Consider the following 20,076-nt stretch of genomic DNA (forward strand, 5'->3'; position numbering starts at 1 on the left):
AGCTTTAAACCCAGAGGAGTGGGGAGGACCAGCCACGGGAGTTGGGAGACCCGTGGGGCCGATCATCTGCATAGGAAAAGCCTCCACCCTACCATCCCATCCGCGACACTTCCTCGGCAGGTCGCACTATGGCAGGATTCCCTTATGCCGGGACACAGTGTCTCAGAAAAGCTGGCCCAGATTCCAGCGTCTCACCTCTACCTCACCACTCCAGAGTAGCCCGGCCTAAGGCCTAAGTGTCTCCCGTCGGGAGATCGCTTAAGGGAACCAGCGTCCCAGCAGATTCCGTGCCTCTCCAAGCCAGTAACCATAAGCCTGAAAAGTCAAGTTTTTATCTTCCCGGCCCCCTGTTAACTACACTAGGAGTGTCCAGAGGCTGCTATCCAGGATGCTTAAGGAAAGAGAAAGTGAACGGTTCCCTTGTTTTAAATTCCTGACACATGTCGCCTAAAAAAGAATTCTGAAGATTAAATTAGTAGTCGGCCAGGATCACGGATACCAGTAATACTGGGTATTAACACTACAACTAAACAAAAATAGTCGCCCACAGTTATATATAGCAAATTAGGTACCACCTGGGCTTTTCAAAGGTGGTGTAATGTTTTTTAAACTGGTTTAAAAGCATATGGATGGTTTTTATTATTTTGCTTTAATGTTTGAGAGAAAGTGAGAGCACAAGGGGGTAAGGGGTAGAAAGGGAGAAAGAATCCTATGCTTAGCCCAGGCTCAGCTTGCAAAGCCCGATGCTACACTAGCTCTCAATATGGAGATCATGATCTAAGCCTGACCTAAGCAGAAATCAAGTCAGATGCTTAACTGAGCCACCCAGGCAACACTTATTTTGTTAAACTGCATTCAAAAACATATTTCACAATCCAACAAAATAATCAATGCAATAAACTGACTTTCCTTCATCAGATCTACTGTTCAAATAGGCTTGTAAGGAACAGTGAATGAAAGGCAGGTTCCAGGTTTGAGTAATGCAACAGTTTTTCAGGTTAGCAGTTTCCACTCAGCCTTGAAAATGCTGTGCTTAATAACTTAAAAAATGTTTACTACTCAATTTGTTTATATACTGGAAGGTAAAACGGTTCTTCCAGTCCCATCAGATTAGTTTTGTAGCTTTCTGGGAGGGGCAAGAAACAATTTTAGATATTCAGCCTAAAAAATTCTTCATATACCAACCAGAAGTCCCTATAAAATGCCAAGACCCATAACACCTTAATCCATACTCACTGCTAGAATCTTTTATTTTAAAACGTACCACAGTGAATGGATGTATCCATATTGTCTTTTATAAATGTACACACACACACACACACACATATATATATACACAAAGTATATATGTCATTGGTTAAAGACCTGTCCAAAAGAAGAAACAATTACTAGAAATTTAATGTAGATGTTTACACTTCATTTGACAATTATAATTTATTTAAACTGAGGTTTCAGTTGCTTAGTAATGGCTGGTAATGACAATGACTAGCAATTACAGTGACTAAGTAGAGAAATGTAAATTTCACTTTTTGGTGCACTGGGTCAAAATTTTCAACAATGGATAATTTTCAACAAAATTCTGTAGCTCAGTTAACCTAAAAATGATTATCCTTCACCACAGAAATTTAATGGATTCCTAAATAACAAATTTACTAACAATTATTCCTGTAATGGGGTATATATTCAGAAGGAATAAGTACATCACTCTTACCAAGAGTATTCTCTGAGCTCAAAAAGTATTATGCCATAATAAATCATTCATATATGAGGGTCTCTTGTTTAGATGTTACTGCAGATTCTGATTATGCTAAACAGAAAGGCAGCACCACATTTCTTACTTTTGTAAAGGAGGAAGAAAGCCTTTTAAAAATCTCTTTGAGGAAGTTTTGATATGTTCAGAGTCAAACACAGCAGCACTTTATTAATAAGGACAAAGTAATATATGATCATAAAGAAATACTCAAAGTCTAGATTCAATGCTATCTTGGGCAGCACAAAATGAATACTCACAAGGGTGGGCATCCCAGTGTGTCTGTCTCACAGGTTCAATGGGAAAGTGGCTTATAGGTGAGGAAAGACCAGAGCAACACTGACACCAGACTGACTGTATAATACTTCATTACTTTGAGAAGGGTAATGAATGCATGTACTCTGAATGATGAAGGGGAGTCATTTCAGTATCTATTAACTGGGCCAAACAGTTCTGTTAAGTTCTAATACTGCCTGCTACTGAACTCTGGTGGATTTTCTCTCTACCTCAGAAGTCAATGTTTGAGCTCTTGACAGGGCCATTAAATCTTTCTGACTGAAACAGTCCAGACCCATCTGACCTCAGAACCACTGAGTCTAGGAGTCAACTTCTTGCAACATTGATACATTTGCTTGAGTTCTTTAATGGTGATAAATCAGCATAATGTTATCATAATCTGAAAACAATACTGGGGTGCAAAGAAGTCTTAATTTATATATATGTGTGTACTTGTGTATATATATGTACATATACACACCCACACACTTTTCATTACTATATATATATATATATATATATATATATATATATATATAACATATATAGTATATGTAGTATCCCATATTCCAGTATCACGTAACAGAGAATTTATAGTTAGAATTAATCATGACATTTACTTTAGTTTTCCTGTGGCCACTTATGTAATGAAGTGAAGAACACCAGTGTATTAATAAGGTCCCTTTTTATCACATGATATTTCTAAGCAGTTATTTATTTGGAATGCTAAGAAGATTCCACTTTCAGTCTCCTAAGGCCTCCTAAGACATAATTTAAAATGGGCTTTGGTAGGAACAAGTATCTTCAGACTCTAGTTGAAACAGAAGTAGTTTCTGTTTAAATCCTAGGAAACTTTGGATAACATGCCTTGTTTGTGAAACTGAAAAAACACCAGAGCAGCACACAAAGAGAAAGGATGCAACAGAGATCAAGGTGGGAAAATGCCCCATTATTTTGAGGGCTTATCATCTGTGCAAAGCTAGGTAGTGCAAGTAGGCTAAGTCTGACTAGGCAGAGTCTGAGGAAGATGTTTTCCTGTTTGATGCATGAGAAAATAATTTTATGAAAATGTGGGGGATGGGTGAGGGAGGAACTCTGTGTTTCTTGCTGTGTTACCTTTATTATGTTCCTAGTGTCAGTGAGACTAAAAATAGCCTGGAAACAAGAATGTTCCAATCACCAGCCACCTTTTCCACCTTTCTTCTTTTTCTGTTGCTGTTTCTTTTTTGTTGCTGGAGCCCCTGCAGGTTTCTGGTGTCTTGGGGGTATGATATTACTTGTAGATGCAGCTGATGTTGCTGCACTGCCAGGTCGTGGGGAGGTGGGTGGGCTGCTCACAGTCTTACTGGCATCCCTAAAATCATCAGATCAGGAAGTGTTGGTCATTCATATATTCAACAAAAGAAAAGGCTATAAAAACACATTATTCTTAACAATCTTCCACATATATTCTATTTCTTTCTTTCTTTCTTTTTTTTATTATTCTATTTCTTTTAAAGGGGGGATTCCCAACTCCCTATCCATTTTTCTTTTGAATACAATTTTTACTGCTTCATAATTAAAGAAAAAGTAATATATGGTTCATGCCAATTTTTAGAAAGCTTAGAAAAGAAAAAAATTTAAATGACCTATAATCTTACAATGTAGAAATAACTTATTTAGTAACATTTTTAATAACTTCTTTCTAGTCATCTTACTTACAGTATCTGTTTATCTACATATTCAGTTGAATGACAAGTGTATTTAGAGCTTCCGTTTGAAGATACCGAATCCTAACATTTATAATACAATTCTACAATCCTAGTATTTACAATATAATCAAATCAGAAACACCACATTTTCTTTTCTTTCCATAAGTATATTATAAAACATTTATTAAACATATCTGACTGTACTTCTTAACTTAAAATATATTTAAAAATTCTTACTAATGACCCTGAGTCAATCTGAAAAAGAATCAATCTATGCTCTGAGTGACTTCAATTGAGGAGCAATGACTTACAGTTCAGATGAAGCTCCTGCCGTTGCTCCCTGGGTCCCTTTTCCAATCTGATCCTTCTTCTTACCCTTCTTTCTTCCCCGGTAGTAAGAACGTTCTCGCATTGGTAGCCATCTTTCTGGATCTGGGGTCACCTTTGGGTCATAATTCTTAGGCAGTTTTCCTGTATAACAATTGATAAAGGAATGAGAAATCTGTCCATAATGTTTTCAAGATAGTTTGCTTAAGGAATGTGCCCTAGCCTGGGAATAAATAACATTAAAATTGAAGTAAGTTCATCTGAGAAAGTTTTATTTGTATAATCTAGCAGAGGAAAAGGCCTTATTTCTTTTTTTTCAACGTTTATTTATTTTTGGGACAGAGAGAGACAGAGCATGAATGGGGGAGGGGCAGAGAGAGAGGGAGACACAGAATCGTAAACAGGCTCCAGGCTCTGAGCCATCAGCCCAGAGCCCGATGCGGGGCTCGAACTCACGGACCGCAAGACCGTGACCTGGCTGAAGTTGGACGCTTAACCGACTGCGCCACCCAGGCGCCCCATGAAAAGGCCTTATTTCTAAGCATGACAGAAAATTCAGAAGCCATAAAGGAAAAGACTTCACAGATGTATCTATATAGAAAATTCTTTTTTTTTTCTTTTAAGTTTACTTTTTTTTTTTTTTGAGAGAGAGACAGAGAAAGAGAGAACCAGCAGGGGAGGAACACGGTGAGAGGGACAGAGGATCTTAAGCAGGCTCTGCACTGATAGCAGAGAGCCCAATGTGGGGCTCCAACTCACAAGCCACGAGATCATGACCTAAGCTGAAGTCAGATGCTTAACCGACTGAGCCACCCAGGCACCCCTATATAAAGGATTCTCAACTTCATTTGGTAAGAGATATATTTTTAAGAGAAATAGCAAATATATATATATATATATATATATATATATATATATATATATATATATATCATATATGCACACACACACACACATATATATATTTGCATGCTATATAACAGAGTGGACTGATATTCTTAATGTACAAAAAGGTCTTGATAATCAATAGGTAAATGCAAAAAAAAAATGGGCACTGCTATTATTAGGGTAAGCCAGGAGAAATAGAAGTCCTTAATAATGTGAAAAAATGCTCTTCTACCTCACTAATTAGAAATGAAAAAGGTAACAAAATTCTATCAAACTAACAAATATTAAAAGCAGTAATACCCAGTTTTGGTGAAACAGTGAGAAACACTCAAACATTACGGCAGAAGTGTACACAGTTTAGCCTTTGTAGAGAGTGATTAAATTTAGCAGTGCCACTCAAAATTCATACTTCTAGAAATTTATCCTGCAGATATCCAAAAGACACAAGGTTATGTATAAGAATATTCTCGAGGGGTGCCTGGGTGGCTAAGTCGGTTAAGTGTCCAACTCTTGGTTTCGGCTCAGGTTATGATCTCATAGTTTGTGAGTTCAAGCCCTGAGTTGGGCTCTGTGCTAATGGCACAGAGCCTGCTTGGGATTCTCTCCCTCTTTCTCTGCCCCTCCCCCACTTGCTCTCTATCTCTCTCTCTCACAATAAGTAATAAACACTTAGAAAAAAAAGAATGAACATATATCACTTGTAAGTTTTAAAAAATACTTATCTAGAAACTACAAAAAATAAAAAAGTAAGTGAAACGGCAAGTTATTTCTACCTACAGTTATCGGCTGCTCCCTTGCAGTATTATTAATACATAAAACAAATACTTATAGTGGGCTGGATGCAAACATTAGCTTCTGCACCATCCCAAAACTCTACTAAGATGGAAACAAACACATTAGAAGGAAAAATAGGAAAAAATATATTATCAATAAAATTTTGGAAGCAGGAAAACAGATGGAGGAATGGTAATAAACTTAGCAGACTTGAGAGACCTGAATTCTAACACAATAGTGAACAAAATCAAAAACAGTGTGATTTACACCACATATTTCCCAGATTCAGAAACAGGTAGGTGGCTCCAAGGATAACCTCTGACTAGTTGACGCCAAACATGGTAATTCTACCCTCTCCTGCTATGGACTAAAATCAACTATAGCCTAAGCCAAACAATGTACGGCATTCCCCTGGTTAATGGTTCAGGGCTGGACACTGACCTATGTTGGCCCCATCAGATTAATGGGAAAGACACGCCAGCTGCAGAAAGTCCTTCTCTGAAAGGCTGGATATAAACAACAAGCTCTGTTCCCCGCCCCCACCTTTTTTTTTAAGAGAGAGACAGAGCCTAAGTGGGGGAGAAGGGGGCAGGGACAGGAAGGGAGGGAGGGAGAAAGAAAGAAAGAGACAGAGAGAGAGAGAGAGAGAGAGAGAGAGAGAGAGAGAGAATGAATCTTAAGCAGGCTCCATGCCCAGCACAGAGCCTGATGCAGGGCTCAATCCCATGACCCTAGGCATCACGACCTGAGCCGAAATCAAGAGTTGGATGCTTAACGACTGAGCCACCCAGGCGCCCCCACATTCCATTTCATAGATGAAAAACTCAGGCAGGTATCTTAAGTAACCTATTCACAGTCACAGCAAAAGAGCAACATAACTAGAGGAACAATGTAAATTCAGGGAATCAAACTCTCTAGAGCTGTACTCTTTAAAAAAATAAAATGTTAGCTATAGTCGAGACTAAAGTCAGTGTTCAAAGACAGAAGAGAGGACAGTGTATTTATGCGTGATGACTTTTATATAGGGCTAAACTCAAGCTTTTAATTGAAGATTCTATAAGACAGAATCTAAAGATAAAAAAAGAAAAAATTCTTACCTTTCTTTTTTTTCTTCTTCTTTTTCAAATCTCCTTGTCTATAAAGAGAAGAAATATCATTACCATCATCATGATAAAATATTTATAGCAGAATAAACGTGCAAAAGAGTGAGCTGGGCATTTTATCATAAAGGCATTTAAGATTTTATATTGTCTTGCCAAACTTTATAAACTAGCTGGGATATTAATACTGGTTAAGTTTATTTTTTTTTTATTTTTACTTTTTCCACTTTTGCATTCAAGCATATTTTATTCAAAAACAAAAACACACTGAACAAACTCTGCCAGTAGAAACTGGCCTTGGGTGGAGAGGATTCCATACATACTGATGGAACAAGGTATCACCCAATGGAGCATCTGTCCTTCCTAAAAGCCTTTAAAAATGGTTTGAGTGAGGTCATTGTTTTCAGGTTGACTGGCTTCAAGTGTCTGTGATGGAAGAGCCAATGCTGGGGCACTAATTCTGCTGCTCTTCAAGTAGCTGCAGGAACAAATGTTAAATTGAGTAAGTCATAATCTCAATTCCTCTCTAGGTATTTTTTTTCCTCCTCAAATTTTTATTTAAATGCTAGTTAGTTAACACACAATGTATTATTGTTTTCAGTATACTGGTTAAGTTTAATCAAGCTTCATACACTGCAGCTTTTGGAAAGTGGTTTAAAAAAGAGGGCTAGCAATGTAGATACCATTTACATTGCCATATATTAAGTCTGTGTAAAAAGGGAAGAAACTCGAATAAGCATAAAAATCTACAATACTATGTTAAGTTATATGCTTGGTAAAACAACAGGTAACTAAACTCTTAGGCAAAAGAACATGTATACATATCACACACACAAAGAATATCTCTGGGAGGGTATGTAAGACAAGTAACATTGGCTGTGACCTTGGAGAGAGGAGAGCACACATGGGTGGGAGGAAGCTTTTACTCTGTACTTCTTTATCTTTCAAATCTTGAAACTGGTAAGTTTATAGAATTTTTTAAGTAAAATCTTCATTAAGTACACTGACCAAAAAAGGGGGTGGTGGTGCTGAAAGGAGCATGAAAAATCAAGAAGACACTTCAGCAAGTATTGACAGCAGTTAAGAGGCAGACAAGAAAATACCTCTGTACATAATCATATGTGCTATATCTCTATGGGAACTATGAAACAGTGAAGCATAAAGATGAGACTGCAACAATTCCTGCCAAGAAGTCATTCTAACAAGTCATTCAATTGTGGAAGTTCTTTCGGGGTACCCTCAAAAATAGGATATGCAACATACAGTGTCTTTATTTATTTGATGTTTATTTATTTACTTTCTTTAAAAACTTTTTTAAATGTTTATTTTTGTGAGAGAGAGAGACAGAGAGAGGGAGGGAGAGGGGGGGGGGGAGACAGAGAGAGAGAGAGAGAGAGAGACACACACACACAGAGGGAGGGGCAGAGACAGCACGAGCGGGGGAAGAACAGAAAGAGAACGAGACACTGAATATGAAGCAGGCTCCAGGCTCTGAGCTGTCAGCCCCCATGTGGGGCTTCAACTTATGAACTGTGAGATCATGACCTGAGCTGAAGTTGGATGTTTGACTGAGCCAAGTGTCCCTTAATGTTTACTTTTTATTTTTGTTAAGAAGGAGAACGCAAGCAGGGGAGTAGAAGAGAGAGAGGGAGAAAGAGAATCCCAAGCAGGCTCTACGCTCAGCGCACACTCAGCGTGGGGCTCAAACCCATGAAATGCGAGATCACAACCTGAGCCAAAATCAAATGGTGGATGCTTAACCAACTGAACTACCCAAATGCCCCAACAGGGTCTTACTTTCGAGTTTCATCTCTCACCCAGACCATGCAATAGTCTTCTAAATTGACTCTCTACTAATCACACTCTACAGTCAGACCTGCAATTTCTCAAAGGTTCTCTGCAATTTCTTCTTTGCTTTTGCTTGCACTCTGCTTAATTCATCCTCTTTAAGAGTCAACACAATCACTTCCTCCTTGAAGTAATTTTTTAACCCCTGACTGTCCCCAGGAAGAAACTGTTCCCTCTGGTGTACTCCTCTATGCTCTGCACAATCACAGAGCATGCAACCTTTACTGAAATTAAATGGATTTAATTTATTATTTCCTTCTGCTAGACTTAGGATTAGAAAAGGGGGCACCCAGCTGGCTCATTTGGAAAAGCAGTGACTCTTATTCTTGGGCTGTAAATTCAAGCCCCAATGCTGGATATAGAGATTAGTTAAAAATTAATTAAATAAATAAATAAAGAATTAGAAAAGAACTATATTCCTACTGATTACTCAACTCTGTTTTGGAAGAGGAAAAAAATTACTAAAGATATATAAAATAGGTGTTATTTAAAAATCCCCTTAAGATCTGGCTTGAATTTTTCATTTTGATGAAGCTTGAGGTAGGACTTATATGATGAAATGGAATATGGAACAATGTAGTATCTCTGGGACCTACAATTCCTTATTTAGTTTTAAAAACCTATTATCAGGATGACAGTGCTTTTTTTATTTTTTTTACCAAATAGAGTTCATAACGAAGTTAATCATATACTGTTGTTGATATATTTTTTTAAGTTACAAAAAATTTGCATTTCAAAAGGCATTCTTTCAAAAAAGGAGAAAACAGTGAAAAATTATGAAAGCCACAAATCTGGGGGAAGGGTTATATGCCTTCCATTCTCTATTCATCCTGACTCTCTATTCATAGAATCTTAAACATTACACTGTAGGCCTCCACAGTGTTTCTGAGATGGCAATACGGGAGAGTAAGAATTGCTGACTTCTAGGGCACCTGGGTGCTCAGTCGGTTAAGAGTCCATCTCTTGATTTAGGCTCAGGTCACCACCTCACAGTTTGTGGGTTCAAGCCCGTGGCACTGAGCCCGCTTGGGATTCTTTCTCCCCCTCTGCCCCTCCCCTACTCTTGCACACATGTGTGAGCTCTCTCTTTCTCTTTCTCTCAAAATAAACAGGTAAACTTTAAAAAAGAAAAAAAAAAAAAAAGAATGACTTCTAAGTTAATGTAGCTGGCTAATCCTCCAAATCAACAAAATAAACTTCATCTGAATTCTGGTATAGAATTACTAAATGATGTACTAAGTGTACATCAAAAACTTACAAATAAAAAAAGTAGAGAATATCCAGCCAATGGAATACTATGCATAAAAAGAATGAAGTACGTCTATACTAGGAATATGGAAAAATCTCCACGACTCAGTAGAAGAAAAGGCGGAAAACAGTAAGAACAATATATTACTCCCTTCTGTAAAAAAACAAAAAATAAACCAATCCAAAGAAAATATTTTAAAATTATCTTTGTGTGTAAACACAAAGAAGATCCTGAAGGATATACACTCAGTACTAGGGGGAACAGAGTACACTACTAGGGGGTAAACAGGATGAGGACTAAGAACTGGGTATAGCAAAAGAGAAGGGGAACAAAGGGGACTTAAACTTTATTCACATGGAATTTTCACAGAATGTATTTTTTATTCCTTATATAATTTAAAGTCAGCATTAGTGAATGTTACAATGAAAAACATTACCCTTGCTCCTTTGGTTGACTATCTCCAGCAACTTTTCCACCCTTTTTCCGAATGTAAGTAGCACCAGGAGAATTTTCAAGAGCCTCGACATCTACTTTCAGAGACATACTATCTGACGAGGGCAGGTGTTTACTAAGACTGGGATTGAACAGGAGTTCAGGAACACAATATATATACATATATATGTCTGTTAAAAGAAAGACAGTTTTTGATGTCCTTTGCCAAAAGTAAAAAAATGTTCTTAAATCTTCTACAGAATAACAAATCAGGTCATAAGGTCAATTACATATCATATACCCTGAAAAAAGAGCAATAATTTAATCATCCATTCCTTAACTCAGTGACACACTTCAAGATGGTGGCTTAATAAAATCTCCATTCTAAAACAACTACCATGGCTATACCTCATAGACTTGCTCACTATAAAAATTTTGACTCATGGCTGCTTAGCATCCACCACTCCACCTTGGGTTCATGAGCACACCCTGATGGAGTAGAGTAGCACAGCCAATTAAGGCACTGAATCTCTCCAGTAATTGTTTGAGATGGGCATGTAACTTAAGACAGCTCAATCAAAATGACATCTCAGAATCTTTCACAACTACTCAAATAAAATATGCTTTTTCTTTTCTTTTTTTATGCTGCTGGACTTGAACCTGAAGAGACACAGCTGCATCTTGTTGACTTCATTTTTGCTTCTGGATCAAACTGTACCCTAAGATGGATCTGTTATGGTAGTTTTTAGTCATGTAGATCAATAAATTCTCATTTTTGCTCTTACTAGTTAGTAGAGGGTGTTGTTTGTTTGTTGAAACTTACAACAGAAAAAGTCCTGCTGGGGAGTGGGCACCTGACTGGCTCAGCTGTGGAGCCTGCGGACTCTTCATCTTGGGGTGTGATTTCCAGCCCCACGATGGTTGTAGAGATTACTTAAAAATAAAGTCTTAAAAAAAAATACAAAAAACAAAAAGCAAAAACGACGACAGAAAAAGCCCTGGTCAAATGAGGTAGTGGAAAGGATCTAGCATGCATTTGGGAGCTATCTGGAACAACAATCAAAAGGATACGCTTTTGCCTTCTCAGGATCTACAAGTGAGTAAGCAGAAATAAGCTGCGCCAGGGTGTGAATATCTTTTGGATTTTGTCTAAAAAAAAGGATAGTAAACAGTTTATGAAACTGGAAAAAGTAACGTAAACAAGAAAATAACTTATTTGTATCAAGTAACAGCAATACAATTTGCATTTTTACATCTCCACTTTTCAGAACTTACTTCCATAGCTGTTCTAGGTCACTAATTGCCTCCTTTTTCCGCCCATATTTGAGTTTGAAGTTTGCAGCTTCTCTTATCAAGGACAAATGAGCAGAAGATTTGGGCTACAGGTTCAATAAGAAGAGGAAAAAAAAGTTTTAAGCTAAATATCTAGCAAGTTCATAAAGTTATTATATTCATTAGACCTTTAAGATGGACCTATCATTTACATTCCTCATCTTAAGTTATACTGAATGCATGAAACAACAAAAAATAACACATATACAGGGAGGGAGGTAGACAAATTATACAAGTGATGACGAATTTATGAATTTGGAGCATAACCTATCTCTACACTGTCTATAACTAGAAATATTTCCCCATGAGCAAATATTAAAGATATGTCACCACAGTTCTCAAATATTAACACAGTATTTCCCAGAACCCTGATATCCCTCCACTGCTAATAGTGCTAACAGTATAAATACTGTGTGAATGTATATTTATAAATTGGATACTGCCTATAAACAAACCCATAATGGAAAAAATGAAAAGTGTTCCTATTCCATGGACACATGAGATACAATTACTGCATGTATTTACTGTTTCACCAATTACTACCATCCACGAGCTCTCTCTTGACAAGATGAGCACTCCTAATGCACTCATGTATTACTGTTTTTTGAGATTATACACGAACACACACACACACACACACACACACACACACACAGTTAAAACCATAACTGAACTTCTGTTTTTAATTTTGCAGCCATTCCTATTTCTAATAACGTTACTTGGTATACTTAAAAAATTAATTTGACAGTCTAATAATATTCCATTCTTTAAACAGTGACTTGGAATATTTTATTCACTAAGTTCACTACTTGCAGCTTTTTATTTTTTTTCAATGTTTTATTTTTTTGAGAGACAGAGAGAGAGAATGCGAGCAGGGGGGAGCAGAGAGAGGGAGACATAGAATCCAAAGCAAGCTCCAGGCTCTGAACTATCAGCACAGAGCCTGATGCAGGGCTCAAACCCATGAATCATGAAATCATTACCTGAGCCAAAGTAGGATGTTTAGCCAACTGAGCCACCCAGGTGCCCCTGAAGCTTTTTATTTTTATGTAAAAACATGCCCTCATGACAATTTCTTCCACATATTTACCTGATGGTTTTGATACCACTGGATAGCTTGAGTGAAGACCTCAATGGCACTATCAATATCTTCCTCATGGCTGTACATAGTCACTAACGCAGACACCTACCCAGCCAAAAGTATAAATTAATGAATAAAATTCCCTTCTCTCCCAGAATAAGCTTTTTGAAAATGAAAAAAATTGAAGAAATAGAAAATAAAAGTTGCTAGGCTCTGTCAATACCAAATTCATCATAAAAATTATTATCTTTTTAGAGCACAGTAACTAGAAATACTGTATACAGCAGTGGTTTCCAAATGCAAAGGTAGTTATCTATAAAATGTAACTTTCCTCTTTTTTTATTATTTTTATTATTATTAAAAAATATTTTTTTTTACATTTATTCATTTTTGAGAGACAGAGAGAGAGCACAAGTGGGAGACCCTGGGGCAGAGAGAGAGGGAGACACAGAATCGGAAGCAGGCTCCAGGCTCTGAGCTGTCAGCACAGAGCCTGACGCGGGGCTCAAACTCACAAACCGCGAGATCATGACCTGAGCCGAAGTTGGACGCTTAACTGACTGAGCCACCCAGGCACCCCAGCTTTCCTCTTAAAGTAGTGCCAGTTCACAGTTTGTTACCAGTGTATGGTAAGGTAAGTACAACAAGTTGAGAGTAAGTGTTTAGAGTATTAGTTTATAAGGTAAGACATTGCTGGGACTTCCAATGTGTGATTGGTGAGGTACACTGCAGCACAGCTAATGTCCCATAAGGTATATCTGGCCTGAACTACAAAAAGCCAGTGAAGAGCTTGCCTGGCGTGGAGGCATGGAGGCCCATGTGGCTGGAGTATAGTGAGAATGGGAGGGGCACAATGAGATGAGGTCAGAAAGGAAAGAGAAACAAAAAGCTGGATCTTAGAGAAAATCAGTAAAACTGATGAACCTCTGGCTAAACTGACCAGAAAACAGAAAAAGAAGACCTGAACAGCCAGTGTCAGGAATGAGAGAGGTTCTACAGATCTTAAAGAGATAAATAAGAAATATCGGAACAACTTTTATGCCAATAAATTCAACAACCTAGATGAAGTGGAAATATTTCTTGAAAGGCCAGATATGAAATAGTAGGAACCTTTACGTTTGCTTCTAATATAAAGTAATTATCACCCAGTCTTTAAAATATGAGTCTTCAAAAGAGAAAGCACTACTGTTATACATTTACTGAGTGCTGACTGTAAACAAGCTGTGTTAGAGGATACAGACATGAATAAAAGTCCCTAAATGCACATACCACCAACCTACAGCATTAGTCTCTGCTTTGAAACACATGCTTTCACAGCAATATCACTGATTTAAACCTGTGATGCTTGAATCATCAGAGAACTAAAAACTAAATTTGTTGGCCACTATTACTAAATTGCTTTACCTCAAAATACCACACTGAAGACATGACAGAATAATTTAGGCTAAGAAATTCCCTATGTAGGTCTTAGATTATTTAAAGTTGGCTTTCAGTGATAATATAAAGCCTAAATAGTGCCTCAAATATTTGCCTAATAAACCAATGCAAAGCAGAACATAAAGTGAGATTAAATGTATACCAGATAAATAACTGTATTTTAACTACTACTGCATTATGAATAAATAGAAATTAAATACAAAAAAATCAAACATACCAACAAACTATAATTCCATTACTTTCAGTCTTTTAATATTTTAAACTCACCATGCCTGGTTTATGTTTTAACTCTTCTATGCTTCTCAATATTAGACATGCTTTGGATATATTACCTTGAGAGATTAAAAACATCATCATCATCACACTGAAGAAAACATATTATGAAAAAAATACAAGAAGTTTAAGTCACTTTGTAGTATCTCTAAATACTCAAGCTTTGGGATCTTGGAGATAATGTACTCTACTTATTCTTTTTACATATACATAAAGAAACGGAGTCCTAAAGAAACAATATAGTTTGCTTACACCCACAGAGTTAATGGCAGAGATGTTACCAGAAAAGAAGTATCCCAACTCCCACCCAGTCTGTTAAGTTCTATTTATCCTTTCGTAGACTGTCACTTAAAGGAAGCTCTACCCTAAAGACTTTGAAATATGAAATACTGTAGATGGGAGCGCAATGGAAAACTTCCTATGGTGTCAAAATACTGTTTTTTTACTCATTGCATACCTCACTTACATAACCTTTCAAAGACTTGTCACAGGAACCATGATAGGCTCTTAATTTTAGTACGATAAATAATCCTTTCAAAAATAAACTGAAAACTGGAGAAGGAAAGAAAATAAGGGGAAGAGCAAGAAAAAGGAGAGGTGGGAAAAGAAAAATTAAGAGAGGAAGTTAAGGAAATGTGAGTATGGGTAACAGGAAGATCAATAATTTTTTTTTTAATGTTTACTTATATTTGAAAGAGAGAGCATCTGTGCATGCCAACGTGTGCACATGAATGGGAGAAGGGCGGAGAGACAGAGACAAAGACAGAGAATCTCTGTGCTGTCAGGACAGTGCAGAGCCTGACACAGGGCTTTAACTCACAAACCATGAGTTCATGACCTGAGCTGAAATCAAGAGTCTCAAGAGTTGGACACTTAACCAGCTAAGCCACACAGGCGCCCATTTGTATTTTCTCTTTTAGAGTAATCTTTATGCCCAACATGGGGCTCTGGGGCTTGAACTCACAACCCTGAGATCAAGAGTCTCATGGTCTACCAACTGAGCCAGCCAGGCACCCCAAGACCAACAATGTTTCTCAATCTTGTTTTCATTACTACACACTATGGAGCCTTTTAAGACATTTCCTCCCCCCCCACCCCACCCCCATTGTCAATTCTCATCTTTACCCATGAAATTTTCATTTCAGCCATCATAATATCTGTAATTTTTCTGATCATCCACCAAACAACTGATCCCCACCACCCAATGCTGAGAATGCATGGTCTACACCAGAGATACAACTTTCTATGATGGAAATTTCCTAATCTACCCTGTTCAATTAGCCACATGTGGTTATGAAGCTTCTGAAATGTGTCTAGCACAAAGGAGGAACTGGCTTTTAAAATTTCGTTTAATTTTAAACTTAAAATAGTTATACTTGGATAGTGGTTACCAAATGCAGATAATACATAGCTACAGACAATCACTCAGGGTTTGTTTAGAATCATGGGCAAAAACAAAAGCAGTTTTTTGTAAGATTCAAAAACATCAGTTTTCATTAAATTGTCTTGCCTCTTCTCCCCCAAAGATATGAGTCAAAATATAAACAAAGGATAAAGGATTAAGAAATTCTGAGAACTAGAATGCAAAGTAACCCTAATTTCACATAGATACTACCAAGTGACAGAAGCATTTCTACACATGACATACCCAGGAAATTTGCGTTAAGCATGATCTTTTGAAACATAGGAATCCTTTGCTTCTACTGGCTTTCAAGGCATATACTGAGAATCATTCTAAAAATTTAATAACCCAAGAAAAGGCTGTTTGAAACATCGATAATTATGATTCATCATCGTGCAAAATTTTTTAAATCACATAGCCCACAAGTACTTCAGAATCATTTTAATCATGTTTCCATTAAAATGATATTTTAACCATGACGAAATCACTATCAATACCTTGGGAAATTTTCAGTTGTGCCATGGTCAGCTTAATTTCAGCTGCATTTTCTGGATGTTGATCTGAGAATTCCTAAAATGTTTTAGTTGGAGGGAAAAAAAAAAAATCACACCTAATTTATTCAACTAGCTGCACATGTTTCAATTACCACATCTACACAGAATTTTAAATCCAGTTTTAAGATAGTAAAGTTCTGGTTTTAGATCAAAATTTTAATTATGGAAAAATTTTATTTGATACCTACTTTGTTTTAAAATTATGTCTGAAAAAAAACATCAAATTATGCTCGGAAAGTGTAATAATATCAAGTTCCAGGAAGTCATTACTAGACAAATAATAATTCAGGTTACCACATAGTTCTGTTTGTTTAAATAAGATACTCAAAACAGATGATATATCCTTACTGAGAACCCCTGCCTAGACAACTCTGCCCTTCAGGATGGTCCTAATTTTACCCAGTTCAACTTTCCAATGTAGTGTACCCTCAGGAATTTCAAACATGTAATCTAGCAGTTGGTTTAGAATGACAAAAACCAAGTCAGTATCTCTGTAATTGTTTGAGTTTTTAGAGTAGGACTCATTGGAAAATACATTATTGAAAAAGATTAAGCATGTTCTGGTATTATAAACCTAAAACAAACCTTTAACTCATGCTAAATTGATCTCCAAATGAAAAGCATTCCTCAGGGTTTAGGCAAACATTAATGCAAACTTACACAAAACAAAGTGGTAGCTCAAGAATTAACTAAAGTGACACTGTGGAATTTGTCCAGTGGTATATTACCTATTAGTTTTCCCATTTTATTTACAAGTTTGCAGGCTATTATAATGAAAATAAAACAAGGATGCAACTCTCTGACACCTCATTAAAAATTCAAGTAATTCCTTTACCTGAAGCAGCTCTATTGCTTTTACGTGCTGCTTTTCCCGGCAGAGCTGGGCAGCTTGGATTAATACAGGCAGGAGATGCTCAGGACTTTGGGACTGTAAACTGGCAGATATTTTGCGGCACTGTTCTGCCTAAAAGATAGTATCCCCCCCACCCCCAAATAAGTTGGTTAATGAAATTAAACAGTAAGTGAATGACCAAAAAGAAAAGGATGGGGGTGGAAGAGGAGGGAACTCAGCTGAAAGACAATAGTAAGTGAACAACTATCTAGGGTGAAAGAAGTGGTTTATAATATCTATTCTCAATTTTTTCTTATAGGAAAAAAATTTCCATTTACTAAATTTAAGCCATGAGTTATGAACGTATTTAGGAAAGGACTAGTTCTAAACATTAATTTGTATGCTTAAATTCCAGAATTTTGTTAAAAAAAATACAAGTATCAGTCTTTGCTTCAAAACAACAAAATGTATAGGTATTTCTTGCTAAAGTATCTAGACTCAGTTCTAAATAATAAAAATGTTATTGCCTCTCACTCCCACTGAAAACCTCTGTTACAGAAGAATATAAAATCATTATTTAGAATTAATGCATGTTAGAGTTAGAATTACATCCTTAGCATTTATAACTTAAGTAAATAGTACAAACTAAAATGAAAGATCTTAAACCTATAATCACAGTCGACATCTTTAATGACTTCTACTTTAACTCAGATCAGAAATAAGGTAATGAGAACATTATCTCATTTACAAGTGTGAATAATGTTTTCTTCCTCTTAAAAGGCAGCTGCAGACCCTTACAAAGAATTGAGCAAATTACTTGTTTAACAAATAAAATCTATGATACATGACATTCTGAAGAACACATGACATATAAGACAAAAAATGTAAATAAGTTGTACTGATTTATTTATATATATTTTATATAATATATGTTTATTTGTATATAAATAAATTGTACTTATATAAGACAAAAATAAATAAATAAATAAATTGTACTGATGCACCCCTTATGCCATACTCCAAAAGGGTTAGCCAGGGGAATTGGAGGTTTGTTACCTACCTGGTTTGTGTACATAGCAAGCAAAGCTTTGTTAAATTCTATAGCTTGCAGCTGTTTCTTGGAAAGCTTAAACTCTACTCCTTCTGCATTGGTTAATTTCACCTTCTTCTTGGAGTCAAAGACATTTTGGTCCTGACAAAAAAAAGTTCATCTGCCATTAACAGCAATCTCAGACTTTAACTCTTTTAACACTTCAAGACTTTATTACTCTTCCATTTAATACACAAGAGAGCTTGGAAGATAATACATCTACCTGGTTAGGTTGCCTAAATCTCTAAGATGCATATAAATTTGTCTTAGGTTCTTGGTTTTCTTTTGATTTATCCTTCCACTCTTAACTGCTTGTTTTGAGCTTTGTGAATTAAAGTACATATGGACAGAACAAATCTTAAACACTGGAAATTAGGACTAATGACAAAGATACAAAGAAATATGCAAGCTACAAACTATGCCCTTTAGAATTTAGATAACAAACGAGGAGCGCAATTCATTTCTCTTTGCAATAGTCATTACGTAAGCATATCATTAAAATTTAGAAATAAATTCACACCTCTTTTGAACCCATTTTTAGCAAAAAATGCTAATGTAATGTACTGTTCCCCCCCCCCCCTCTTCTCACCTAGGTAGAAGCTCAAATAAGTTCAATTTCTCAAACTTCTATGTGGGACAAGCACAGTGTTATTGTTAAGAATTCTAGAATGTCACATACCTTTCTAGGATAAGGAAGACAATTAAATTACATTGCATCCTGAGAAGGCCAAACTGAGCATGTGAATGTCTACTGTGTGCACTATATTCTTTGTTAAATAATATATCTATTTGCAAATAAATGATATCCCTATGCGTTTTAAACCAGGTCTTCTATTAGTATGAAGACTAAAAAGAAGCAAAGAAGAAATCTAGAATAAATTCTACTTTTTCTGAGTGTGAAGCTCCAAACCAGTACATATCTTTTTAATTTGTTTTCTTAGTTTCCTCCCACAGGTCAAATATTTCTCCATATGTTCACTTGCTTAAACTGTAACCCTCCTTTTCAAGGGTCATCTACAAATTTGCCAACATGGAGATCTTTCCTTTCACCAATACTTCAGTTAAAAGTCAAAAAGTTTGAAAATATAATGATTAAGACTGAGTTTCATATTTCTTTGCATTACCTATAGCATCCAGCACTATTCTGAATAAAAAGTTTGTTGAGTAAAGAAAGTTTGGCATATAATTACAATGAGATTAAGATATTTAGTGTTTCACACACTCCCCTTTCCATAATCATATATCCAAGTAAAATGAATTTATCCTCACTGGCATTTCAAATAATTCATAAACACAGGCAGGTATATAATGCTAAGATTCAAATGCCACAATCTATTTTTGGAGACCTAAACTATGCTGATAGCCTGCAACATCCTATAACTACTACTGGCCCTAATGCTATTATCTCATTTTCTGGGGATTCTCTAGATTTCTACTATAGAAGGGGAGAACTACCATGAAGGACTCTGCAATCAGAGAATTGAATCTCTGGAATCTGAATCCAAGTTCCACCTTTAACACAGGCTGTGTGACCTTACACAAACTGTTTTAACTCCTTTCAGCCTTAGATTATATTCCTATAAATCAGAGATAAGTACTGCCACCTAGAAACGTAACTGTGAAGATGAAATAAATGACACTTGAAAATTCACACAGCTGATCAAAAGGAATCAAATGTTACTTATTTCCTGCTGACTTGAATTTCAAATCTGAACTTGAAATGTTCTTCCATTAAAACAG

General features: G+C 36.4%; 1 protein-coding gene across 2 annotated transcripts in view; it reads right to left on the reverse strand.

The window, feature by feature from the left end:
* Positions 1–1,225: 1,225 nt before the first annotated feature.
* Positions 1,226–20,076, reverse strand: part of SRP72 (signal recognition particle 72) — a 29,454-nt gene continuing 10,603 nt past the window's right edge. For both annotated transcript variants that reach the window (XM_011281872.4, XM_019829467.3), the window contains exons 9-19: positions 18,307–18,438; positions 17,250–17,378; positions 16,358–16,430; positions 14,453–14,517; positions 12,758–12,853; positions 11,611–11,714; positions 11,407–11,484; positions 10,340–10,477; positions 6,804–6,841; positions 4,029–4,188; positions 1,226–3,380 (exon numbers count right to left, since the gene is read on the reverse strand). In XM_011281872.4, the coding sequence (XP_011280174.1) occupies positions 3,203–3,380; positions 4,029–4,188; positions 6,804–6,841; positions 10,340–10,477; positions 11,407–11,484; positions 11,611–11,714; positions 12,758–12,853; positions 14,453–14,517; positions 16,358–16,430; positions 17,250–17,378; positions 18,307–18,438 (1,191 nt within the window). In that variant the 3' untranslated portion in view covers positions 1,226–3,202. The remainder of the gene's footprint in view (positions 3,381–4,028; positions 4,189–6,803; positions 6,842–10,339; positions 10,478–11,406; positions 11,485–11,610; positions 11,715–12,757; positions 12,854–14,452; positions 14,518–16,357; positions 16,431–17,249; positions 17,379–18,306; positions 18,439–20,076) is intronic.

Source organism: Felis catus, chromosome B1, assembly GCF_018350175.1.
Source record: "Felis catus isolate Fca126 chromosome B1, F.catus_Fca126_mat1.0, whole genome shotgun sequence".
Taxonomy (NCBI): Eukaryota; Metazoa; Chordata; class Mammalia; order Carnivora; family Felidae; genus Felis; species Felis catus.